The sequence below is a fragment of the Vicugna pacos genome, chromosome X (assembly GCF_048564905.1).
Source record: "Vicugna pacos chromosome X, VicPac4, whole genome shotgun sequence".
NCBI classification, from domain to species: domain Eukaryota; kingdom Metazoa; phylum Chordata; class Mammalia; order Artiodactyla; family Camelidae; genus Vicugna; species Vicugna pacos.
In genome coordinates this window covers 76,928,693-76,955,895 of record NC_133023.1, presented here as the reverse complement: position 1 = coordinate 76,955,895, position 27,203 = coordinate 76,928,693, and the positions used below count along the sequence as shown (strand labels likewise).

Genomic DNA, 27,203 nt, shown 5'->3' with positions numbered 1-27,203 from the left:
GAAAATACCAACAGAACTGCCATATGACCCAGCTATTCTGCTTCTGGGTATTTCTGAGGAGCACAAAAATACTAATTCAAAAAGATATATGCACCCCCATGTTCATTGCAGCATTATTTACAATAGCCAAGATATAGAAACAACCTAAGTGTCTATCAATGGATGAATGTATAAAGATGATATTGTATATATGTATATACAATGGAATACTACTCAGCCATAAAAAGATTGAAATCCTGTCATTTGTGACAACATGTATGGATCTTGAGGGTATAATGCTAAGTGAAATAAGTCAGACAGAGAAAGGTAAATACCATATGATTTCACCCATGTGGCATACAAAAACAAAACCAACCAACCAAATAAACAAAATAAAACAAAAACAAACTAATAGATACAGGGAACAGTTACCAGAAAGGAGGAGTGTTGGGAGTGGGCAACGTGGGTGAAGGCTATCAATTCTATGGTGATGAACGGTAACTAGATTTGTGGTGATGATCACTCTTTAGTATATTCAGAAGTTGCACTACAATATTGTATACCTGAAATTTATATAATAAAATTTAAAAAGAAAATATAAGGATTCCTACAAAAGTGTTACATGGGAAAGCATGCAAAAATAAAAGTAAAAAAGATTGAGAACACAAAAAAATTTAGGACAGAGATAAATAAAATAGAAAATAGAAAAACAATAGGGAAAATCAATGACACCGATAATAGCTCTTTGAAAATATCAACAAAATTGGAAAATATTTAGCTTGATTGAATAAGACAAAAAAAGGAGAAAAATTAATTAGGCCAGAAAAGAGAGCACAAACATTACTGTCAATTTTGCAGAAATAAAAAGGATTATAAGAGAATACTATTGACAATTGTACATCAACAAATTAGACAACCCAGATGAAATGGAAAAATTCCTAGAAACGCACAACTACCAAGACTGAATCATGAAGAAATAGAAAATTTCAACGGATTCATAACTAATAAGGAGATTAAGTCAGTATCAAAAACCTCCCAAAAAAGAAAAGCTCTGAACCAGATGGCCTTGCTGATTAATTCTATTAAACATTTAAAGAAGAATTAACTACTATATTTCTCCAACTCTTCCAGAATATGTGAGGATAGAACACTTCTAACTCATTCTATGAGGCCAGAATTATCCTGATACCAAAGCCAGACAAAGATACTACAAGAAAAGAAAATTATGGACCAATATATATCCTTTATGAATATTGATGCAAAAATCCTCAACAACATATTATCAAGCAGAATTCACCAAATTATTAAAAAGATTCTATACCATAACCAAGTGAGATTTATTCCTGGAGAGCAAGTATAGTTCAACATGAAAATCAATCAATGTAATAGACCATGTTAATAGAATGAAGGAAAAAAGATCCACATGATCAATCTCAACTGATATGGAAAATGCATTTGACAAAATTCAACATTTTTTCATGATAAAAACACTCTATAAACTAGGAATAAAAGGAAGCTTTAACATCATAAAGTCCAATGGCCATCATCAAAAAGTCTACAAATAATAAATGCTGGAGAGAGTGTGGAGAAAAAGAACCCTCTTACACTTTTGGTGGGAATGTAAATTGGTGCAGCCACTATCGTGAACAGTATGGAGATTCCTTAAATAACTAAAAATAAGGTTACTATAAGATCCAGCAATCCCACTCCTGGGCATAAATCTGGAGAAAACTCCAATTTGAAAAGATATATGCACCCCAATGTTCATAGAAGCACTATTTACAATAGCCAAGACATGGAAGCAACCTAAATGTCCATTGACAGATGAATGAATAAAGAAGAGGTGGTATATATATACAATGGAATATTACTCAGCCATAAAAAAGAATGAAGTAATGCCATTTACAGCAACATGGATGGATCTAGAGATTATCATGCAAGTGAAGTAAGTCAGACAGAGAAAGACAAATATCAGATAATATCGTTTACATGTGGAATCTAAAAATGATACAAATGAACTTATTTACGAAACAGAAATTGACTCACAGACATAGAAAACAAACTTATGGTAACCAAAGGAGAAAGGGGGAGGGATAAATTAGGAGTTTGGGATTAACATATACACACTCTATATATAAACAGATAACTGACTAGGACCTACTGTGTAACACAGTGAAATATATTCATTATCTTGTAATAACTGATAATGGAAATGAATCTGAAAAATAATATATATGTATATGTATAACTGAATCACTTTGCTGTACACCTGAAACTATTACAACATTGTAAATCAACTATACCTCAATTTAAGAAAACATGATAAAGTCCATATATGAAAAACCCATAGCTATCATCATACTCAATGGTGAAAGACTGAAGGTTTACCCCCTAATATCAGGAGCAAGATAAGAATGACTGCTGCTATTTAACATATTATTGGAAATTTTAGCCAAAACAGTTAAGTAAGAAACAAAAAGGTATCAGGTTGGAAAGGAAGAGGTAAACTTACCTCTGTTCACAGATAACATGATCCTATATGTAAAAGACCCTAAAGATTTCACAAAAAAAAGCTATTAGAGCTAAGAAATGAATTCAGCAATGTTGTAGGATATGAAATCAACACACATTAATCAGTTGCATTTCTATATACTAACAATGAACAATATGAAAAGAATACAGTTCCATTTGCAATAGCATCAAAAAGAATAGAATACTTATGAATAATTTAACAAAGAAGGCAAAGGACTTGTGCATTCAACATTACAAACATTAATGAAAGAAATTAAAGAAGACATAAATAAATAAAAAGACATCAATGTTCATGGATTGGAAGGCTTAATATTGTTAAATAGAAATCTTATTGAAAGTGATCTATAGATTCAATGCAATTCCTGTCAAAATCCGGTGGTAATTTTGTAGAAATAGAAAAGTCTATCCTAAAATTCATATGGAATCTTGAGGGACCCCAAATATCCAAAATAATCTTGAAAAAGAACAAATCTGAAGGACTCACTTTCTGATTTCAAAACTTATTACAAAGCTACAGTAACCAAAACAGTGTGGTATTACCATAAGGATAGACATATAGACCAATGGGATAGAGAGCCCAGAAATAAACCCTTACATATATGGTCAATTGATTTTCCACATGGGTGCCAACATCATTCAACAGGGGAAAGGACAATCTCTTCAACAAATGGTTTTGGGAAAACTGGATAAGATGTCCACATAACAAAAGAATGAAGTTGGACCCTTACTTTACACTATATACAAAAATTGGCTCAAAATGGATCAAAGACCTAAATATAAGACCCCAAACTATAAAACTCTTAGAAGAAAACATAGGGGAAATCTTCATGTTATTGGTTTTGGCAATCATTTCCTGCATATAACTTCAGTGGTACAGGGAACAAGAGAAAAAAATAGATAAACTGGATGCCATCAAAATCAAAAGTTTTGTGCATCAAAAGATAATATCATGATTATGAAATAATAATCCACAAAACAGGAGAAAATATTTTCAAAGCATATATCTGATAAGTGGTTAGTTTCCAGAATATATAAAGAATTCCTACAACTTAATGACAGCAAAAAATAAAACCCAGCCAACTCAATTTTAAAAGTGGGCAAAAGACTTGAATGGACATTTCTCCAAAGACAATATACAAATGGCCAATTATCACATGAAAAGATGCTCAAATCAAACATCATTAGAATGCAAATCAAAACCATAATGATAATAATAGCTATATAAATGTTCTGTGCAAGCTACTTTGACAAGAGTGTTATTTCAGGGAATGGTTGTCATTGCTCTTCTGTAAAGCTCTAGGGGTTTGTTCAAAAATGCATATAATAAGGATGCGTATGAGTGCTAAAAAAAAAACCCACAATGAGATACCACTACATACCTGTTAGGAGAGCTATTGCTTTTTTTTTTAATGGAAAATAATAAATGTTGGTGAGGATGTGGAGAAATTGGAACCGTGTGCATTGTTTTGGGGATATGAAATGGTGCAGTTACAGTGGAAAATAGCTTGATGGTTCCTCAGAATTTTAAATATAGATTTACCATATAATCCAGCAATTCAACTTCTAGGTATATATATACCCCAAACAATTGCAAACAGAGGCTCAAACTGATACTTGTACAACAATGCTCATAGCAGCATTATTCACAATAGCCAAAAGGTGGTACATCCCAAATGTCCATCCATTTACCCAAACAGATAAACAAAATGTGGTATATACATACAATGAAATATGATTCAGGCTTTAAAAGGAATGAAAGTCTGATACATGCTACAACATGGATGTACCTTGAGAATATTATGCTAAGCAAAAGAAGCCAGGCACAAAAGGACAAATATTATATAATTTCATTTATAATGAGGTACTTGGAATAGGCAAATTCATAGAGACAGAAAGTAGTATATAAGTTTCCAGGTGCTGGGGGGAGTGAGGGAATGGGGAATAACTGCACAACCAATTGTTTAGGGGAAACCTGAATATGTACACATAGACACAGAGTCAAATGGAACTGGACTTAAATTAAATATTGGCTCTGCCATTTACTACATGTTGGACATGAGTCAAGATAATTAACCTTTTAAAATCTCAGTTTACTCATCTGATAAAACAAAAACAAAAACAGGATTATAGTCACACAAAACTCACAAAGCAATTGTGAGGGTTAAATGAGATAATGCAAACAAAACACTTAATAAAGAGCTTAGCACCTAATAAGCGCTCAATGAATGTTAGCTATTATTAACCTTCAAACAGTTCCTGGCACATAACTCAAATTTTTGTTAAAGGAATACATGCAACTGCACACTTGCTATTATGATGAAACTGATTGAAGCCACAGTTAGGGGAGAGGGAGGAGGGCTTTGGAGGGGATGAGGTCCAGAAGAACTTATCGGAAAGGCAACAACATGACAGAACAAAACCCAGAAAAATATTCTGTATGTATTTGACACTATGATAGTATGTATATGACAAACTTTCACCTGTACATAAGTGCTACTTCTTGGATCAGCTCTCCCTTACTAAGAGAAACCATAATTCATACCCTTTCCTTTTTTTCACTTTTCATTCCCTTCTTTGTTAAGAAGGGGCTGGAAATCTGGCAATAAAGGAAAACATTACATATGTGTATGCCTGTATTTAATTTTTGCCTCCTCCCATGAAAGTTCTTACCATATATTAAGCATTTAATAAATATTTCAAATCAAGTCTGGTATATTAGATTCTCAATTAACATTTGTTGAATGATTGAATTTATAAATGAGAAGTTACTTACTATGCTCCCCCCCTCCACTCATAAGGATGCTCCCTGTGACACTTCTGTCAGAGCACTATTTTTATTTATCTAATATTTATATCTGATCCTTTTCCCCCAAAAAAGTTTTGAAGCAGTTTTCAGTGTTACCTGCCACACAAAATAAAAATAATTGGGAATTGGAAGAAAATGTGGTTATGTAAGATAAGAGGAGGATCAACATATACCAATAAGGTACACAGTTGTTAGAGGTGGGTTGTAAAATTGGTTCTGAGCTTCCTAGCAGCCATCGCAAGGAAAGTTAATTACATAATTCACATTGTGCACATGATTTAAAACACAATTACTCAGCTATTTCAGTTACTGAAAACAGAATTTTTCTTTTGAGTTATTATTAAAGAATTATGTTGCATATAATAAATGCCGTCCAGAATATTCTACTGTAAATGAAAAATGAGTTTCATAGATCTATTTTGTATTACAATCCTCGATGCAGCCCCACGACATAGCGCCAAAGTAAAGATCAGTGGATGAAATCTCAAAAGGACCAAAAGTGATTTTGTCTCGGTCTGAAACTCTGGTAATTGTTTCACTGAATGAAAAAAAAATCACTTATCCAGAAGAAATCATTGTACATTAGTCGCCTAAAAATATTTACTCCGTAGCATTACATTTTGATAAGTGTAAGGCAATAGAGACGTAAGGGCCATAATCTCTAACAGGCATCCCGTAAGGTCTCTAATATTATCCCTGTGCCTTTAAGGAGGGCACCTTTGACATCATTTTATGAAAGTTCTGGAATCTTTCGAGGTCACATGACCAAACTGGAGGCCATTTTAAGACCTCAAAGAGCTAGACCATGGAGCGCCCTAAGAAGCGACGCCCCAGTTCCTCAGGAAATAATTTAACACTAACAACCTCAACATCACAAGTAACGAGACTTCGAGAGTCCCAAACTCCTGTTGGCCATGGGGATGAAACCGCTGGCGATCTCAGTGCCCAAACTACCCGCAACCAAGGCACCCAAACTCCTGACGATAATGGCGCCCAAGCTGCTGCCGACATCTGCACCCAGGCTGCTGCCGACATCGGCACCCAGACTGCTGCCGACATCGGCACCCAGGCTGCTGCCGACATCGGCACCCAGGCTGCTGCCAAAACCCCTCTGGAAAACTTACTAGAAGGAAAAGGTCAGTGGTCTTAAGATTTTTTTTTTCCCGTAAGTTAAGGATCTTTGGGAGAAGCGAACTGCCAAAAGTTTATTTAAACTGTGACCCCCATTTAGGAGAAATTAGCTGAGTAACTTGTATCTCCGACCAAAAGATGTAAAATAGTGACTGTTGAGAAGGGAGAGACTAATTCTATTAGGGTAGTTTGGGCGCGGATTCTAGTTACTTAATGGGTTTGTGCGGGGGTGTAGTTGTCACCAGACGAGGTCGCCTCACCAGAAAACACGCCGGTCCGACCTAACGGATTCGCGGAGCAACCGCTTGTGCCGCCCCTTTTACAGATACCACTGTGTACTGCTAAAACTCCCGTGGCCGCCCCGAAGGTCGGCCCGTGAAAAGGGTATTTGTTCTGAAGCCTTGCTCCGCGAGGTCCCTGAGCGGCCGCGTCCCCGCCGCTATCAGTACTCTTCGAGCCTCCCCACTTAGGCACGCGGCGAGCTGGTCGCCGCCTCGAGGCCACCTGCCTGTCCGCTCCGCCCGGCGGTGGTGGAGGCGTGGCGAGGCGGGGAGGAGTGGCGCGCGAGGCTCCTACCTGTCGCCGCGAAGTCCGCACGCAGCTCGCATCCGCGGCCGGCCGCCCGGGAGCCCACTCGCCCCCTTCGTTCGGAACCCCCTAGGGGAGAAAGGCGGTCCTGGCGCGAGTCAGCGGAGGAGCGGGTGAGTCCGGCCGTCCGAGGGCACCCGGCGCCGAGTCAGCGCCAAACGGCGCCGCGCTGTGTTTCCCTCTCCGGTCCTCCGGGGTGGCGCGAAGGCTTGGGGCCCCTTGGCCCCGCGGGAGGTTTTCTAGGGAAATGGGATCAAAGCCTAGGAGCTTGCACGCTTCCCTTGGGAGGTTAGTGCCCCTGGGATAAGGATGAAAGTGTCACTGCCTCCGAACTGCAGCCAGCGGCTATGAACTTGAGCAAGTACCAATTTAGGCTTGTGCTGACTTGTGCTGCTGGGAGCGTGCTATCAAGCGCCCTCCGTCTAACTGTATATAATTCCAATTCCAATCCTAATTCCCCTGAAGTGAGATGGAGCTGGGGGTGGGGGTGAATAGTGGAGAGTGGTCCTGTTATTTTAATTATCAAAGAGTGCTTGCTGGAAGAAAGGGGATGCTTTTTCTTAAAATAAGTATAATACAACCAGTTCATTGTATAAATGCACATAACAAATCTTAAAAAAAATCATTAAAAGTCATTTCAACCAGGGGTGTCCTCCTTCTCTAAAATAGTTTTGGTTCTTACATTCTTTCTTTCATAAGAGAGGAGTTGCCAGAAAGGCATGGAAATGAACAGAATGCTCTAGTCTTAGTTCTGCTGAGAAATCTAAAAGTTACTATTGATCTGATAAAATCTTGCTTAGCAGCTAGTTCTTCAAATCTGTGTTTCTACTCCCAACCTTAAGTGTTTGTTACTCTCGTGTTAGGCAATGTACCCAGTCCTAAGAGTCTTTATTTAATTTATTTTGTTTAATTTTTCCCCTTACCTTTACATTTAGCTTCTGTATTTATATGTGTGTTTGTATAACTGTATGAAGCAAAAAGAGAAGAAATGACTATCACAAATAATCTCTCTCTTTTTCTCCCCTTATCTCTCTCTCTCATCCTGGGTGTCTAATTTTTCACTCCTGATTTCTCTTGTGCTTTTTTGGTAGTTTCTGAAGTCAACCTAAAGGACTGAAATAATAACTGGTGAATAACTTACCTGTAATAGGGTCTCAGATGCATTTGTATGTGTTTTTGCTGGTTTTTCATTTTTCCCTGTTTTTACTCTTATTTTACTCTATTTTAACTGGTAATGCTTAATATGCTTTGTTCCCCTCTTTTTTCAATTCTTTTATTTTGCTGAAGTATAGTCGATGTACAGTATTACATTACAGGTGTACAGTAGAGTGATTCACAATTTTTAAAGGTGATACTCCATTTATAATTATTATAAAATGTTGGCTATATTGCCTGTGTTGTCCAATATATCCTTGTACCTTATTTTATACATAATAGTTTGTACCTCTAAATCCCCTACCCCTAAACTGTCCCTCCCCTCCCTTTTCCCACTGGTAACCACTACTTTGTTCTCTATATCTGTGAGCCTGCTTCTTTGTATGTGATATTTTAAGGTTTCAGTGATTTTAAGTGAGATTCTAATTCAAATCTCAGAACTCAATGGATGGGTTTATGGAATATTAGAAGTTGTACATTATCTGGAACTTTTCATCTAAAGTATAAGATTTTACAATTTAATGTACAGCATAGTGTCCTTTGAACCTAAGAAAACTTTGTCAGTTTCACAGATGTACGTTGCTTTCTTTCCATCTTTGAGAAAAAAATTTCCTCAGAAGTAGTGTGCACCCTAAAACCGAAAATGCAGGCTGCTACAGATATACCCAGAATAGATGGAAAATAAGAAGAAAAATAAAGATTAACTTGGAGATGATTTGCTTTACAGAGGTGTATTTTTTATATATATAAAGGGATCCATCTTGGATTCCCACGGATAGCTTTTAGGGGTATTTCAAATAAGTGGTGGTTGTGAGGATTAAATGAAATAATAGACCTAACGCACTCAATGTAGGGCTTGACACATAGAGTGCATGCAGGAAATGTTAAGAATGAATAAATCAAATTGGATTTTACGTTCTTTCATATCCTTTCGGAAATGCATCTATTCCATGAAGTTAGGTGTACTTATGTAGATAGCCTAGCCGTAAGATCGAGACTCCTAACTTTTCCCCAAAATGGCTCAGAACTCAACAATTAGCTCTAGTGTCATAAAATGCTGCCTGTTCTCCCACAGACTGTTTAATTCCTCCCATTAAGGTGAATGAAATCATGAAAATTAAGCTATTTCCTTCAAATCATCATAGGGCATTTCTGCCAGTGGTTTTTGGATTGATTTCAGCCTTTGGTTGGCACTTTCTCTGCAGAGGTATGTAGCCTGCTTTGGTAGTCACCAAATAGTCTTTTACCTGAGAATATAAGAATATTAAGAAGACTAAATCATGCGCAACAGCTCTTACTTCATTTGTTGTCATGTAATTATGATTACCATTGGAAAATCTGCACATATTGGAGAGGAGATAAGGTGACTTTTAGAAATAATCAAGTTATGGTAAAATAAGATATTTCAGAGCTGTCCGCACATTCCATTGAGGGTTATCAGCAAGATCTTGTATAATTTAAACCAGTACTATCAGAAGTGGTCAGTAGAGGGAGCAAGAGGAGTTTTTGGTAACTTTCTGTTGGTTTTGTTTTTGTTTTCATGAACTCAAAAACAAGAGATGAGTAAAAGCCAGGATGAACCTCCTCACGAACTTGAAAACCAGTTTATATTGCGTCTGCCTCCGGTAAGAAACCCTTTGTGTCTCAGACCAGAAATCTTCAGTGCATAATTATTAGCTCTGCTTGGATGCTGTAGCATTTCTATTTATTTAAGGTAGGCTAGGAAAACCGAGAACATTTGTTTCCCAGCAGTCATGTCCTATTAAGCAGTCCTGTCCTAGGGTATACTCTTTTAAGCAACATTTCTTTTGTCCTGCACATGCCACCTATCGTGTGGGTTGATTTCCTGGCAAACAGATGGAACGGTGATGGGTTCAGTCACTTATCACAGATGCTAATAGCCTTGCTCACTGGACAGCCAAGATAAGACTCTTCTGAAAGAGAGTTCCTTTCTGTCACCTCTAAAGGGGCAGTGAGAGGGACTGTCTCCCTAAATTCCTCACCATACAAGGCTGTTGAAGCTCATCTCAGCATCATGTTAGAGTCTTTTCCCCTATTGATACCTGTATTCAAGTATTATTTAATCTAAGAAAGGTATATTAAGAATAGGCTTCAGAAAGGTGTTTCTCCAATTAGGGTTAATTAATATACTCAGTAAGCTGCAGCTAAGCCTTCCCTTAGCAACTAGAACTGAAGGGTAACAATGAGAGGCAGGAATTTAAAACTAGGAAAAGGCATTCTCTATAGCTACTAAAAGACAACAATGAGATTAGAGTCAGCCCATCCTGACCTGACTTACACAGCACACAGTAGCTCCTGGTACATAGCGTTGTTCCTAACGTTGGGGAAGTTTAAGGTTTTATGTAAGGGAGGACTGTGTCTGGCTACCTACTCTATTAGCTGCTAATTATACAATTCACCTTCTGACTTTTCAATTTACCTCCTTTTTAGGAACAGGCTTCTACTGTCAGGAAGATAATACATTCTCAAAGTGCCACCATGAAGGATAAACTAAAAATTGACTTGTCTTGTAAGTAGTTAATATCCATTTGCCATACATTGAACAGTAATTTATTAAAGGGTTGCTATGTGCCACACCCTCTGTTAGATACCAAGGATGAAGGATATGACAAAAGAATAGAATATGGTCTCTGCCTTGATGCTTTTAAGAGAGGCTTTGGTCACTCCCATCTCTTCTTTTAAGAAGAAAGGAAGCAGAACTTACGCAACTTGAGGTAATGATCATGGTGTATATAAGGAAGAACTTGGGGGTCAACCGCAGGATTTGCATACTGCTGATTGTCTCCAAATGCAAACTTTGTGATTTCTGACTGTCCAGGGGAATGACACGTAAATGCACTATTCTTTGTTTACAAAAGTGACATATCTTTCTTTCTTTCAAATAGTATTTATTAGGCTTTTTAAATACAGAGAAGTATATAAAGAATAAAATTTAAAATGGCCCATAATCCCAGCATTCGGGTAGCCCTTATTGACGTGAAAAAAAAAAGGAATACAAGTGCATGGCTAGAAAATTCAAATAAAACACAAAGGTTCAAAAGGAGAAGTGAAACTCTCCTTAACAGCATCCCAACCTTAATGGCTAAAGATAACTAATATTAACCGTTTCTCCTTGTGTTTCTTTATAGACAAAACTTTTATGCATAACACCAACATTTAAATAATCTCTCTATTTTTAAAGATAATTTACACGGAAAGGATGGTGTCAAACATGGTTCTATATCTTTCTTTTTTCACTTAATATTAGAATATTACACTTGAACACTCTTGTATCAAAAGACATTTATGTTTGAGACATTTGGGAAGGATTTAGAGTTGTCAGTATATGACTCTTCCTCTCTCCATACATATATTTTATATACATACATAATATATATGGCGATTGTGTAGAATTTTATCTTTGTGAAGCTAACTAGAGAGTATAACTTGAGAATTATTAGCACTATTCTAGAATCAAACCTTCCCTTACCCAACCCTTTAAAAACATCCATGTACAATGACAAGATTGAATGCTTCTAATGGTGTCCAAATGAATGGGTTTGAAAGAATGGAATTGGCCTTTCAAGATGAAAATGAAACATTTACCACTTCGTCCACGTTTATTTCACAACCATTACCAAGAAACTTAGCTACTTTTGGTCAAGTGACATAAACTGGGGAAAAAGAGCTGCCTTCTTTTCTCTGGGGAGTTACTAATGGTGTATGCGATTCTAGCATTATGAGAAATAGTAAATTTCAATGAAAGACCAGTCTGTTCCACGTAAGTCTTCATTATTCAAACCCTGGGGGTCTTAGGAGTGCATTGGGAAGATGTCAACTTTAATCTTTTCTACTTCTCTTCAGCTGATGGACGTCATGCAGTTGTTGAGGTAGACAATGTCTCACTAGCTGCTAAGCTGGTTGATTTGCCTTGTGTTATTGGAAGCCTGAAAACTGTGGATAAAAAAACTTTTTATAAAACGGCGGATATTTCCCAGGTATGGACAAGTTTTCTTAATCTACTAGTCCTCACATCTTTCAAGAAATTCCTTTCTCCCTCCTTTTCACTTTCTTTCAGTTCTCCTTTCAGCTGCTTGTCATTTCTAATTTCCAGCTCAGTTGCACAGGAATACAGTGTCATGTTCTGGTTTGGTGTTTGATTCGTAACTTTTCACTACTTTATTTTATCCAAATAGCTTTCAGAACCTCCTGTTTGCCATTTATAGTGATTTTCATTATTTGAAAAATATGAGCATCTGGAATCTTCTGAACTTTCTACTAAAGCAGGGCGCTGTTAACTCTGGAGGTTTACATTGGTTCTTATTCATCGTCTCCACTGTTTTTTGTTTGTTTGTTTCCTTTCTAAATCAAATTGCTAAGATATATCTGTTCTCAACATATTCCTTCTGTAGTGGTAAGCATTCAAGGTAAAAAAGACAAACAAAACCCCTCAGAGTCCATATATGCAGTGCTGCCAAGATGGACAGGGAGAGAATGAATATGAGCGTGTATAATGCTTGGGTTTTCTGGAAATGCCAAGTAACATTCTCTTTACTTCTATGATCCAGGATTTCTGATGGCAAGAATGATCATGATTCATTACTAACCCAAGATGTGTAGCCATAGTCAACTTCTTTATCTTTGTTAAATGTAGATGCTTGTGTGCACTGCTGCTGGTGGTGTCCGCTCTTCTGAGGAACCAGTTACCTCTACTGGTCGTAAAGCAGTCAAGAAAACTGAAAAGGAGAAACCAAAAAAATATGCCTGGAAGCATGGCAGTAAGTCAACAGCCCCTAGCTCATTCTGGCTGACTACATTTATCTGCTGAATTCTAGTTACTTGTGAGCAAGGGATGTGTTACCACACTTAGGTATTTGGCTCAGTAGGCATCCAGAGACTCTTAAAGGAATGAGTCATGTCATGAGCCAGTGGCTTACAGCATCACCTTTCTCTATCAGATTCAGATAGATATGGGACTGCCATCAGTCATACATACATTTCACCATGTTGACTTTATTTTAGTTACTCCACCGCTTAAGAATGTCAAAAAGAAGAGATTCCGCAAAACAACAAAAAAGGTTAGTTGCATGCTATCTCTGTGTCTACTGGGTGGATTGGAAGAGGATTATGAGTGGGGGGAAAGGGAGACAGTCAGTTGAATTATTCATTTGTTCACTCATTTATGTGTTCAGAAAACATTTGTTGAGTGTGAGCTAAATCCTGGGCACTGTGTGCTAACAATTGGAAATATTTAATGAACAAAACCAAACTTGATCCTTGAAGTTGTAGGCTAGTTGTTTAGGGATCTAGATGTGTCATGAATCTGAAACTTCTGCTAACACTTTTCATTTTCAACTGCAAGATCTAGCTTTAAAATGAACCCATTCAGAACCTGAGAATTGGGAATTATGGTTGTATTCCTAACCTCACTTCAGACTTTGCAGAATCCTGGGCAAGCTACAGGAGTACTATGGCTTGGCCTTTTTTTTAATTAAACTTAATTTAGAAATAGTTGTAGATTCACATGCAGTTGTAAGCAGTAAAAGAGAGATACTGTGTACCCTTTACCTAGTTTTCCCCATTGTAACTTTTTGCAAAACTATAGTATGCTATCACAAACAGGAAATTATTACTATTCACTAATCTTACTCAAATTTCTCCAGTTTTACTTGCACGCCTGTGTATGTGTGTGCATGCATTTAGTTCTGTGCGATTTTATCCATGTGTGTTCGTGTATCATCTACACAGTCAAGTTATGAAACAGTATTGTCACTGCAAAGGTCCCACATTTTCCCCTTTTAAAGCCACACCCACCTCCCTCCCACTCCATACCCGCGGTCTCTAACCTCCGTAATCACTAATATGTTCTCCATCTCTATAATTATGTCATTTAAAGAATGTCATATAAATGGAATCATACGAAGTATAACATTTGAGCCTGGCTTTTTTTTCCCCACTTGGCTTAATTTCCTTAATTTCCTTAAGGTCCATGCAAGTTGTTGCATGTATCAGTAGTCCTTTCCTTTTTATTGCTGAGTAGTATTCCATGTTATTAATGTACCACAGTTTGCCTAACTGTTCACTCATAGAAGGACATCCGGGTTGTTTCCAGTTTTTGACTATTATAAATAAAGTTGCCAGCAGGTTTTTGTGTGAACATAAGTATTCATTTCTTTGGCATAAATGCCCAAGAATGCAATTGCTGGATATGTTGCATGTTTCATTTTAAAAGAAACTATCATAATGTTTTCCAGCGTGGCTGCACCATTTTACATTTGCACCAGCAACTTATGTGTGATCCAGTTTCTCTACATTTTTGCCAGCATTAGATGTTGTCACTATTTTTTATTTTTGCCATTCTGATAGATGTGTAGTGATCTCACTGTGGTATTAATTTGCATTTCCCTGATGGCTAATGATGTTGAGCATCTTATCATGTGTTTCTTTGCCATCTATATATCCACCTCAGTGAAATCTCTGTTCATGTCTTTTGACCATTTTCTAAATGGATTTTTTAATTGCTGAGTTTTGAGAGTTCTTTTCATATTCCAAATGTTAGTCTTTTGTCAGATACGTGATTTGCAAATATTTTCCCTCAGTCTGTAACCTGTCTTTTTATCTTCCTTTACAGGGTTTTTCAAAGAGCAAAAGTTTTTTGTTTGATGAGGTCCAATGCATTGATTTTTCCTTTTAAGTATTTTGTTTTTTGCATAAAGTATAAGAACTATTTGCTTAGCCCAGATCCTGAAGAATTCTCCTAAATAACTCTTTTTTCAAAAAGTTTTACATTTTACATTTAAGCCTACAATCAGTTTTTCAGTTAATTCTTGTAAAAGGTGTAAGGTTTAGTTCAAGGTTGTTTTTTGTTTGTTCGTTTTTTATTTTACGTTTGCATGTCCAGTTGCTCCAGCACCACTTGTTAAAAAGGCTACCCTTCCTCCACTGTATTGCTTTTGCATCTTTGTCAGAAATCTGTTGGGCATATTTGTGTGAGTTTTTTTTTTCTGAGTTCCCTATTCTGTACCATTAATCTATGTGTGGTTCACTCCACCGATTCCACAATGTAGCTTCGCAGTGAGTCTTGAAATCAAGAAGACTCTTGTCACTGTATTTTTTATTTTATATTTATTGTTTTAGCCATTCTAGAGCTTATACCTTTCCATATACATTTTAGAATAAGTTTGTCTATGTCTGTTGAAAAATTTGTTGGAATTTTGATGGGAATTGCATTAAACCTATAGTTCAATTTGGGGAGAATTGATAGCTTTATTATGTTGAGTCTTTCAATCTATGAACATGTTCCCTTTGGCTTTATACTGTCAGTCCACAGATTTATCGAGTGCCTACTGAGTGTAAAACTACATTAAGAATAGTTCTGAAAGTCTTTAAGCTATAGTAAAGTAAAACAATTGTAATATAACTTCATTGTTTATTGTTTTATTTCGTAGGTCGTTGATGTCAAACAAACCAAAGAAGTCAGCGTTAGTAAGGTAGAGCAATCACAATATAACTATATTATTTACTTATACTGTGTTTTATTTCATAGTTCATTAATTTCAAACAAATCCAAAAAATCGTAAAGATGACTTTCAAGCTTTCCTTCTCACCTGTAATCCCCACTTGCATACACATACCCTGAATTTGATTCATTGGAAATGAATTCATTGTTTAATTTCTGATAATTTCAGAAACAAAAGATACAATTTGATCAGTGACCCTGTGTGTTTTAATCTGCTTCTTTTCTCTCATATTTATTTAAAAAACATTTCTTGGAAGCCAGGGTTCACTTTTACCAGAAGTTGTTTGCAATCGCTTATTCCCCCTCAAAGTTCTAATTTCTATTTGTGGCATGACGAATTGGTTGCTGTGGAGATAACTGTCTAAAACTGGATTTAAGGGAGAACGTGTGGCTAAGACCCAGTTTTATAGGAAACTCTCTAATAATATAGATGTGGGGAAGTGAAATCTGGGAATTTAGATCTTTAAACAAAATTACTTCTAACTAACAAATAAAGAATTACAGTTCTTTGCCAATGTCGGTCAGGGCAAATAATTAATAACTGAGGCTTAAGGGTTGTGCCTTTGAGAGAAGTCTTTAATACAGAGTTGCAGATTGAAAAGATTAAATGTCTCATGTAATTTGGGAAAAAATAAGTTTACTGTGCAAAAATATAGACTCTGATCAAAGTTTCTGTTATAAATAGTATTATTTAGAGTAGAAATTTGAATGTATCTTAAAGAGATCTAATTATTTGACTCCATTTATATGTAGGAAAAGGGCATTCCTGCAAAGCACAGGGTGTTAAATGACGTTCCTGGTGTCCCCTCTCCTCCAACTTTGGTTCAGTATGCTGAATCTCCTGAAGTGGAAAAGGAAGTGAAAAGATTGCTGTCTTCAGATGCTGAAGCTATCTGTGCCCGTATCCTTTTATACTAAATATGTTCTGTGTAGTCTGTTTCATCCTATGTGCACTTGGTGACAAGCCCTCACTTCTGGTATTTGTGTGCTGATTTTAATGTATAGAACTTCGGATTTGGGGAAATGTTACTTTCTAGCTAGGAACAGTACATTCATGTGATAGAAATTATTTACTTGTATAATTCAATATAAGGCACTTCTCCATTCTAGAAATCCGGATACAAATGGCTTGGAGTTGGACTAAATTAAATAACACTTCAGCCAGAGAGCCTATTTCCTTTCAACTTTGCCTTCTCCTTTCTTTCTGCTTTTTCCTTGACTGCCTCTCCTTTCAGGATGGGAGGTCATTGCTGAAGGTGAAACCCAGGAAATAGAATGTCAAGGCTCCATTCCAGGCTTTGAGATAGCTCCAGGAATAAGTGGCTGTAAGCAGGGTCATATCTCACCAGGTACATCAATAAAGGCAAATAAAGGCAGAAGCTTCAGAGGGGGCAGGTGTTGACTGTGTGTAGGACCATTGTCCATAGACTCACAGACCAATAACAGGAAAAAGGTGCCTTTTCTCTTCTTTCCTCTTACTGGCCCCTCAACTTGAGGGGTTTTAGATTGGGGTTTTAATATCCCATCCACTCCTGCTATTCTAAATTCCTGTGGGCCCTTGGATTCTCTAAATATTTGATCATTGAATACAAGCATGAATGCTACAATGTTTTGTATTTCCTATCCTTGTTTTATAAAGGGAATAATCTTCCTGTGAGAAAAATTATTTATAAAATTCATTAGTTGCCTAGTAAACTTGAGGGGAAGTATAGTTGCAGCTGGAGTGGGAGTCATTTGAAAAGCTTCAGATAGTTTCACCTTCCTTTTGCTTAAAACCCATAGAATGTGATGTGTTTCCGAAGACGTTCAGTAATTCTAGCAGTAACAGTGATGATGAGGATGAAGATGATGATGAGAAGAAGGATGACTATGATGATGAGGATGAAGATGACAAAGAGGAAGAATATTATTATGAGGAGGATCTGGAAAGGGAACTACAGGCCAAGTTCATTGAATCTGGCCAGTATGAAGCAAAGGAAGGAGCCAGTTCAATGAGTAAGTTAAGAGGGAAAAACAAAGGGGTGGGACAGAGTGGGTGGCAGTGCTAAAGACAGACTCTAAACACGCATTAGATGCAAGGCAAAGTTTGAGAAGCTGTTGCTCAACTGTGTAGTGGAGTTTTTCTTAGTTGATTTGGATTTTGGTCCATTAATTAAGGCTATGTTTAGATACATGAAGTTTTTTTCTATCTCTGTTAGTCATGGAAATTCACAAGCAGACCTATTACATGGAGAAAAAGCTCCACGAGATTCGATGCAGGGCACAAAGACAGAAGGAGCTCATCATGAAACTGGAAAATCTGACTCTCAAGGTAAATTCTTGTTGGCTGATATAAAGATATCTTGATATCTTACTTTCAGAATCCCATCTTTGTGTTTCCACTCATGTCATCTCTGTGCAGCTTTCTTGTTCATTTGTGATCCTGAACAACCTCTTAGAAACCACTAATAAAAGATAGCCCATTTTCTTTTACCTAAGTAGTTTTGATCATCTCATATATGCATTTTTGGGAAGGGACCAGGAAACTTGAGATAATAATTGCCAATATGTTCAATAAAATTAAAAAAAATAATTGCCAGTAAGAGCATTGACTATGTGAAAGGTGCATACAGAGCTGAGCATTTTACATGTATTACCTCATTTCATCCTGACATCCCTGAAACCTATGTACTGTCACTATTCCCATTTTATAGATAAGAAATTAAAGTTCAGAGAGGTTAAGTAACTTGCCAGGAACCACAGTAAGTGGTAAGGCATAGATTCAACCCTGTTGCTCTGTACCAATGTGTATTCATTGTAGTAAAAGAAAATTAATCAAATTAATTTTTAAATTTTGTGATGCATGCTTGAATAAGAATTAATATTGTGCTTATTTTTATTAATACATATTTTATTAGTACACATTTTAGCAAAAGGAAAATGTATGATTAGGCAATGTTTGCTTCCCTTTTTATAGTGAGGGAAATTCTGAAGCATCTGGAGAATCCCTTGCTAGATTTCTTTTTCTGTAGAGCTATAGTCATTGAAGGGGAGCAAACTGACACAGGACTATATTTATTTAGAATGTTGTCCTTCAGAATAACCAAGTGAGATAATAGATGTGGACATACTTTGAAAGATACAGATATATGGCATTATTATGATTGTGGTTGCATGCAGTACTAATTAAGAATGGTAATATTCTGCCCTAGTGCAGGGGAATGAAGGAGTCACCACCAAATTCCAAGCCAGCTTTTTAAATAATTCACCACAGTCAGCGGATTTGTGCAAAACTAGAAAAGGGTTAACATGAAGGCATTCCAACTATTTGTTTTAGGGCAAGGAAAAATTGCTGTGTAGGGTGTATAAAATCAAATTGGATGGCCCTGTAGTTGGGGGATGTAGTTTTTATATTCTAAATTTTTTTTAAAAGTACTCTTTTGTTACAACTGACGGTCTTCTTTCTTATCAAATTATTTTCCAAACTCTGTCTCTCTTGGTTCTCTTTTCCTTTGAGACTCCGCATTTACCATTTATACAATTTGTTTTCCAGAATCACTTACAGTCTGTGCTGGAGCAGCTTAAGCTACAGGAAAAACAAAAAACTGAGCAGGTGAGAAGTGTGTTTTCACATCAACCAGAAAACATTTGATACAAAGAATCCCCCATGTCACCCCCAATCTCATCTCTGGCTGTTCTTTTCACAGGCATAGTAGTGGATAAATCTTCTAAATGAGGGTAGCAGTTTGGAACAATCTTTGTGAAAATTCACTCATTCAGCAGATACTGAATGCCTGTTGAGTGAAAAGCAATGGATGTACACACAATGTTGAATAAGAGAGATTACAGTACTTGTCCTCATAGAGCTAACAGTCTAGCAGGGAAGATTGGCAGTAAACAAATTATACAAATAGAAAGGTGCAAATCATAAAGAAGAGCTGTGAAGGAGAAAAAGTCAGTGGTGCTATTTGAATAAAGAGAGTTCTGAATTAAATTGGGGGGAACATGGTCAACCTTTCTGAGGAGGTGATATTTAAGCTGAGACGTGAAGGATAAGTCCAGGCAAAAAGTGTATGAAAAGCTTCTTGGGTGGAGCATATGCCAGTTCCCACTTTGGAAAACAGCTTGGCTTCTTTGAGGACCTCTGGAGTATTTAAAGCAAGGAAGAGTGACTTAACATGAAGTTAAAGAAGTAGGCAGACACCATATTGTATAGGCCTTTGCAGGCCATGATAAGGAGGATGGGATGTAGTCTTAAGTGCAATGGGAAGTCCTTGGAGAGTTTTAAGCAGGAGAGTCACATTTAATTTAAACTTTTTTAAAGATCACTTTGATTATTTGGAGAATGGATTGTGGGAGGGGAGGACTGGAAGCAGGGAGGTCCGTTAGGAGGCTGTGTAGTAGTCTAAGAAGAGATGGTGGTGACTTGGACTAAGGAGGCAGCAGCGGAGATGGAAAGACTATACACATTTTCAACTGCAATAAAGATGTATTTATAACAGGCTTATTGAGATATAATTCACATACCATACAGTGCATCCATTTAAATTGTATAATTCAGTGGCTTTTAGTATATTCACAGAATTGTGCAACCATCACCACAGTCAGTTTTGCAACATTTTCATCACCCCAAAAAGAAACCTGTACCCATTAGCAGTTACTCCAGTTTCTTCTGAATCCCTCCCACCCCCTAGTCCTAGGCAACCACTGGTCTCCTTTCTACTAGTCTACTTTGCCTATTCTGGTTATTTCATATAAAAGGAAACATAATATATAATCTTTTGTATCAAGCTTTTCACTTAGTGTAATATTTTCAAGGTTAACCCATGTTGTGGCATGTATTCGTACTTTATTCCATTGTACAGCTGAATAATATTCCATTGTACAGATATATCACATCTTGTTTACCCGTTCATCCATCAGTAGACATTTGGGTTGTTTCTGCTTTTTGGCTATCATGAATAATGCTGCTATGAACATTTATATATGAGAGAATGTATTTTAAAAGCAGAATTGATGGGACTTGGGTCAATTACTGGGTGTTGAAGGAGACAGGAGTGGTAAGGATGTATGCCAGATTTCTAACTTGAATGACTGTATTGTTTAAAGTCACAAGAGAGTGAGCAGAGTGAAAAGAGAAGAGGGCAATGTAGGATAAGTGAAGGCCAAGTAACTGTTTTGAAATGTATGCTGATTCCAGCCCTGTACTGTTGACGGTAACAATTTTAAAGAGACTGGAGGTCGTATTATGAGGATGGACTTAGCATAGGGCTCTTAAGGTAGTGATTCCATCCCCCATGCCCATCCCCATACTAGTAAGGCCAGGAGAATTCTTATGTTCTATATATTCCCTTCCCCTCAGCAAATCACTCACCCAGGTACTGCTTATAAACAGCCATGTGAACAGTTAATGCCAGGATTGCTTTAGCACCCACTAAACATCTTTGTTTTCCTCTATGTAAGTACTTAGTATTGGGGAGTGCTATTTTCAACATAGAAATACAGCTTTAAACTTTATTCACTCAGAGCCCTCTTTGTTAGCTCATTTATTCAACATAGATTTATTGGGTGTCTACTTTAAGCTAGGTTCCACAGGGAGCTATAAAATGCTTGCAACACAGTCTCTGCCTCCAGTTGGGAAGAAATCCATGAAAGGGATAGAAATTTAAAGAAATGAGGACTCATTTTTGTTCATGAAGATTAAGGAAAACTTCATAGAGAGATGATATTTGACTGGGGCCTTAAGAGGTAGGTAGGGTTTTAATAAAGAGAGAAATGAAGGCATTCTATATAGAAAGTAGCATGCACAATGGCTCAGAGGTGGTGTTGCCAGACTTGAGAGTTTAGATTTTTTGATGTAGGTCATAATAAGCCATAAAAGCTCTTTTTACCTGGGGAGTAACTCAGGAAGATTTCTCTGCCAGCAGTATCTAGAAATTGGAATGGGGAAAGACTAAAGGAAGATGCAAGTGACAGAAAAAATCAGAACTTAAAAACTGATTAGGTTTACAAGACAAAAAGGGGAACAAAGAGGAGTCTGGAGCCTGGATAACTGGAAGATGGTGTGACAATAACAGAAATGAAGACAACTTTAAGAGGATTATTGCAGGGTGGGAGATGGAGAAGATGCTGAGTTGAGTTGGAAGCACTTTTTAAAATGGGAGATTGGAGAGTGCCTCTCGCATAGAAATGATCACTGAAGCTGGGAGGATAAGATGAGTTAGCCAGGTTGACTGTTTGGCAAGAAGTCTAAACCTGGGGGAAAACCTCCCTTTAGGAGGTGGTGGGAGGAGAAAGAGCCCACAAAGGAGAGAGAACTGGAGAAATCAGTGGTTGTAATCATGGTTAGCATTTGAGTGAAAACATGCTGTAAATTACTGCAGGTAGCAATGATAGCAGTTCGGTAGCTGATGTACAGCACAGGATGGTTTTATAATGCTCCATTCCTGTCATTTTACAGGATAAAATCCACACTGGTATGGGGCGACCGAAGTTGAATAATATTCAAAAACAGTCTTTGTCTCAAAGACAGTATATCTCTCTGCGTGTTATTGGTCACTTTGCCATTTCAAGTAAAAAAAAAAAAGGAATCCTATATCACAAAAGTTTCAGGGCTTCTGACTTAGAAAGCATCAGGATGAGTAAAGCATCATCAGGTACCTGATTGGTTAGGACTCTGATCTGGTTTTCAAGTGTCTCATAATGTGGCAGGAAGCAGCAGCTAAGGCTCAGTTTAAGATCTATTGTGTTCAGTGAGGCAAGAGGTTATCTCAACTGCCTTATCTTCTGGCTCTTAGCCTATGGCTACAGTGATCCCATCTCTTTCTACCCTACAGTGAGCTGTGACTCCTGTATCTCTTCCCAGAAGTACAAATTTTTAACAGCAAGCATATTTAAGCACATTCAGTTTTAAAACTTCCTTTTATAAATTTGGCATAATGAAGGACATCATTGTGTTTGTGTTCTTGACCGTGGCACTCTTCTTTGGAACATTGTAAGACTAAGATAACCTTATAAATACCAAGTTACAGTCTTTCTTTTTGGTTCGTGTAAGTAACTTCTAGACCAAGTAACAGAACTTAAGATTTCAAGTGAATTTTTCATGTTTTTTCTTATCTCTCCCTACAGCTCATTTCCCTACGGGAACAACTGAACAATTTTCTGAAGAAGTGAAGAGAGCCCTAAGGCTGGCACACAAACCTTGGATTCACCATCCAGACTGAAGACTAGTTGAAATTGTGCCTGTTTCTACTCCTTTCATTGCCTTATATTGAATCATTCGTGTTTGTTTCTCTGAACCTTTTTTTTTTGCTAGTTATATTCAAAGTTTGTAGCTGTGTAGGAAAAAAAAGATTTTAAAAAAGTAGTAGACCTAAAGACCCAACTCAACTATGGGACGTTTCTTCTCTTATCAACTGCAGAGTTACTTACATTGCTTCTATTCTGTGGTGCCATCAGATGATTCAGCCATGCTCGCCAAAGGCAGACAGACTAACCTGAAGACCATACAGCTGGTTTGCATATGCTTTAGCTTTTTCTTCTGTTTAAGTATTTCCTGAAACATAGAACAAATTAAGCCATATCTACCAAGGGCTAGGACCTGCAGCAGTGAATTTAATTGCCTACTTGGCAGCGTTGATACTAGGTTGTGTCTTGTCTCTTTTCAGGCATTTAGAGGCTCAGGGATGATTTCTGGCTGCTGCTATCTTTGTTCCATTGTTGTGTTTTTAGGGCAGTGTCTCATTGTTATTTGGCAGCTATGGGAATAGTCAGAGCAGAGATGAAATTCTGAGCTGTTATCCTTATTCTGAGCCTCTTCATCCTAACCACCATCAGAAAAGGTTAGGAAAAACCAGATATCTGTGATGCCTGTGAAAACTTCCTGGAAAAAAACATAGGTCAGTTTGTTTTTTTTCAGCTGTATTAAGGTTTTCTAGTCTATATTCTTTGAGCAATAAATAAATTCCTTATCTTAAGTGGATTATTGTCATTTTATGAAACAGCTCCCATGATAAGTACATTCATATCCAAAACAAACTGGAGAGACAGGCAATAAACTCTACAATTAGGAAATGACAGAAGATGCTGTCAGTACTGGGGCATCCTTCTAAAGAGCTCTTAGGATAACTTTTAATGAACTAAGCAAATCATATCATATTCACCATACAGCATCGGGGATTTGAGAGAGGGTACAGAGAAGTGATAAAAATGGCAGCTGCAGTATTTGCACTGAATTATGTTGCAGTGGAAGGAACACAAGGTTGGAGACTTGGCTCTGCTACCTACCTTAGCAAGTCCCTATACCTCTTTAGAGCCTCTGTTTCCTCAACTGGAAATCAAGAGTGATACTATTTCTCATCAAGAGACATCTGAGGGTTTTCTAAAAGTAGCCCAACTAGACCCCGATCTGGTACCAATTAATGAACCTGGTTCCGCTCTAGGAAATGTACCTCCAAGTTTCCTCTGTCACTTTTAGCGCTCCCATTCCAAGTTGAAAGTAATAAGCCAAGTTTAGAGAAGAGGAAGTCAATATGTATGGAGGAAGGATGAAGACAAGGAGTGCTGGGTGCAAATGCAGGGAAGAAGTGGGGATTAAGAGAGAGAGAAATAAACAAATTGAAGCCAAGATTAGGACAGAATTTAAGGGACAGCTTGAAAAACCACTATGATATAAAAACAGTTTTTTTCAGAAACCCAGAATTTAAAAAAGGATTAGAAAGAAAGGGGAAAAGGAATTGTCAGAAGCAGAAGGTGAGGAAAGAGGCAGGGTTTAAAAAGATAGATCTTTCCAGGTGAATGATGGTGGGGGAATGGGGCAGAAACATAAAAGTATCCTGGGAACATGGCTGGGCAGACTGAAACCAGTGAGTGGCACACATGCCACAGGTGGCATCCAGTAGTGAGAGAAATAAAAGAGCCCTAGTCTAGCCTCTGTCCAACACTGTAGTCCAAGAGCAGCCAGAGCTCTGTTGAGGGGCAGTGGGGACGGGAAGACGACCGGAAGGGCCAAGGGTAAATTCATGCATCTGCGGTGCCCTTCCATTCTCTCTACTACTATGTCTCATTGTAACCCCAGGGAACTGCTTCACCACTGTCCTCCAGTAACCCAAGCCTTATGGCCGCCCAGACTCCTCCCCACCCCCGCAACGCACTCGTGATAACTCATGAAATTTTCCTTTTCTGTAACCCAATGATTCTGACTTTTGCGTGTTACCGAACTGCACTATCCAATATGGTCTCCACTAGCCATGAATGGCTTTTGAGCACTTGATGTATGGCTAGCCCAAACAGAGATGTGTCATTAAGCGTAAGACAGACACTGGGTTTCCGTAGAGGAACTGCTCTGCGCAGGCTTCCTGACAACCTCGCACCTTCCACATGGTCCACGCGGGCAAGGATCAACTGCAGGTGGCCCCAGGCCTTGGCAGAATGTCCCGAGATCCTCCTGGAAGCTAGGAAGATAGGCAGTCTCATGACGAGTTGCTACAAGACTTTCTCACTCACCTCACAATTTTATTTTGAAGTAGAGTCAGTTTACAATGTTGTGTCAGTTCGTGAGGTACAGCATGTTTCAGTCATACAAATACATACACAGACATATACTTCTTTTCTCAGGAAGAAAAAAAAACACACGCCCAGCGAGGGACTCGAACCCACGACCCTGAGATTAAGAGTCTCATGCTCTACCGACTGAGCTAGCTGGGCTGCCTTGTTGCTTTGCGTTCCAGAACCCTTTTATGAATTGGTGTATCATATGCTTCCCTCATTCAGGTGACGAATGGAACTTTCGGCTTCACTGCGGCGCCCTGCCACCCAGCCCCCACCCTCCCGGTCCCCCACCCCCAACTCCTCCATGCCCACTCCTCCCCACACCACCCCTCCCCAACCCCACCCACCCACCCACCCCTCCACCCCCACTCCTCCCCACACCACCCCTCCCCCAACCCCACCCCTCCACCCCCACTCCTCCCCACACCACCCCTCCCCCAACCCCACCCCTCCACCCCCACTCCTCCCCACACCACCCCTCCCCAACCCCACCCACCCACCCACCCCTCCACCCCCACTCCTCCCCACAACACCCCTCCCCCAACCCCACCCCTCCTCAATCCCACCCACCCCTTCCCCACCCTGCCTAAAGGGTAAAGCTGGAGGCCATGAAGTTGTTTAGTGGTGTGGAATTGGTACTCAGCAATACGGTGTCCTGCCATTCATGTCGCATGTCACCTGGCCCCTTTTATTCCAGTGTCATCCTGTGGGACAGGGACACAGGGAATGGATACCATTGCTGGTCTTGCTTTTGCTGTCTCTATAAGAAATAAAGTGGATCTATGTGGGTTCTTTGTTTCTTTACCAACTGAATCTGTCAGCCCGTTTGACAATTTCTAAAATTTAGTAAAAAATAAAGAATATAAAATGTCTCAATAATGGTTTTATACTGATTACATGTTGAAATGATAGTATTTTGGATATATTGGGTTAAGTGAAATATTAAAATTAATTTTGCCTGTTCATTTTTTACCTTTTTAATATGGCTGCTGGAAAATTTTAAATTGCTTAAGTGGCTCACGTTATATTTCTTTTATTATTTTTTTTAATTGAAGTATAGTCAGTTTACAATGTTGTGTCAGTTTCTGGTGTACAGCATAATGTTTCAGTCATACATATACATACATATATTCGTTTTCATATTCTTTTTCATTATAGGTGACTACAAGATATTGAATATAGTTCCCTGTGCTATGCAGAAGAAACTTATTATTTATCTATATTATATATAGTAGTTGGTATCTGTAAATCTGGAACTCCAAGTTATCCCTTCCCTCTTCCTTTCCCCTTGGTAACCATAAGTTCGTTTTCTATGTCTGTGAGTCTGTTTCTGTTTTGTAAATAAGTTCATTTGTGTCTTTTTTCTCCTTAGATTCTACATATGAGTGATATCATAAGGTATTTTTCTTTCTCTTTCTGGCTTATTTCACTTAGAATGACATTCTCCAGGGCCATCCATGTTGCTGCAAATGGCATTATTTTATTCTTTTTTATGGCTAAGTAGTATTCCATTGTATAAATACACCACAACTTCTTTATCCAGTCATCTGTCGATGGACATTTAGGTTGTTTCCATGTCTTGGCTATTGTAAATATTGCTGATATGAACATTGGGGTGTATATATCTCTTCAAATTAGAGTTTCCTCTGAATATATGCCCAAGAGTGGGATTGCTGGATCATACGGTAAGTAAGTCTATTTTTATTTTTTTGAGGACCACCCCCATACTGTTTTCCATAATGGCTGCACCACACTACATTCCCACTAACAGTGTAGGAGGGTTCCCTTTCCACCACATCCTTTTTAGCATTTATCATTTGTGGAATTTTAATTCACATTATATTTCTATCAGACAGCACTGTTGTAGATGAGTGAGAAAAGAAAAACTGGTGGTGGGGAAGAGGGACAGACAGGGTTTTACTTTGCCAGAAAAATGGCATTTTAAAAAACTATCACCATCAATTC

The 27,203-nt window shown here is 38.0% G+C and overlaps 1 protein-coding gene and 1 non-coding gene across 3 annotated transcripts; one reads left to right on the top strand and one right to left on the bottom strand.

Moving 5' to 3' along the window:
- The first annotated feature begins 6,103 nt into the window (after positions 1 to 6,103).
- On the top strand, positions 6,104 to 23,665 carry TAF7L (TATA-box binding protein associated factor 7 like). 2 transcript variants are annotated; one of them, XM_072956061.1, is made up of 13 exons: positions 6,104 to 6,453; positions 9,749 to 9,816; positions 10,643 to 10,721; positions 12,056 to 12,189; positions 12,846 to 12,969; positions 13,214 to 13,269; positions 15,640 to 15,681; positions 16,464 to 16,611; positions 16,946 to 17,059; positions 17,493 to 17,705; positions 17,909 to 18,021; positions 19,243 to 19,302; positions 22,818 to 23,665. In XM_072956061.1, the coding sequence occupies exons 1-13, from the start codon at positions 6,123 to 6,125 to the stop codon at positions 22,860 to 22,862; spliced, it is 1,527 nt and encodes a 508-aa protein (XP_072812162.1). In that variant the 5' UTR covers positions 6,104 to 6,122; the 3' UTR covers positions 22,863 to 23,665. The 2 variants fall into 2 exon arrangements, with proteins under 2 accessions (XP_072812162.1, XP_031527352.1); XM_031671492.2 differs by lacking the exon at positions 6,104 to 6,453 and adding an exon at positions 7,028 to 7,149.
- A 1,656-nt stretch (positions 23,666 to 25,321) lies between these two features.
- On the bottom strand, positions 25,322 to 25,394 carry TRNAK-CUU (transfer RNA lysine (anticodon CUU)). Its single transcript has one exon. It is a non-coding gene; the product is annotated as a tRNA-Lys (tRNA).
- Between the last annotated feature and the right edge of the window lie 1,809 nt (positions 25,395 to 27,203).

What these genes read in the sequence shown, in the direction of transcription:
- TAF7L (XM_072956061.1), top strand. Translation starts at nt 6,123, where the DNA reads ATGGAGCGCCCTAAGAAGCGACGCCCCAGTTCCTCAGGAAATAATTTA. An exon ending in ATATGCCTGGAAGCATGGCA is followed by an intron (nt 12,970 to 13,213) that starts GTAAGTCAACAG and finishes ACTTTATTTTAG; the next exon opens with TTACTCCACCGCTTAAGAAT. An exon ending in TCCGCAAAACAACAAAAAAG is followed by an intron (nt 13,270 to 15,639) that starts GTTAGTTGCATG and finishes TTTATTTCGTAG; the next exon opens with GTCGTTGATGTCAAACAAAC.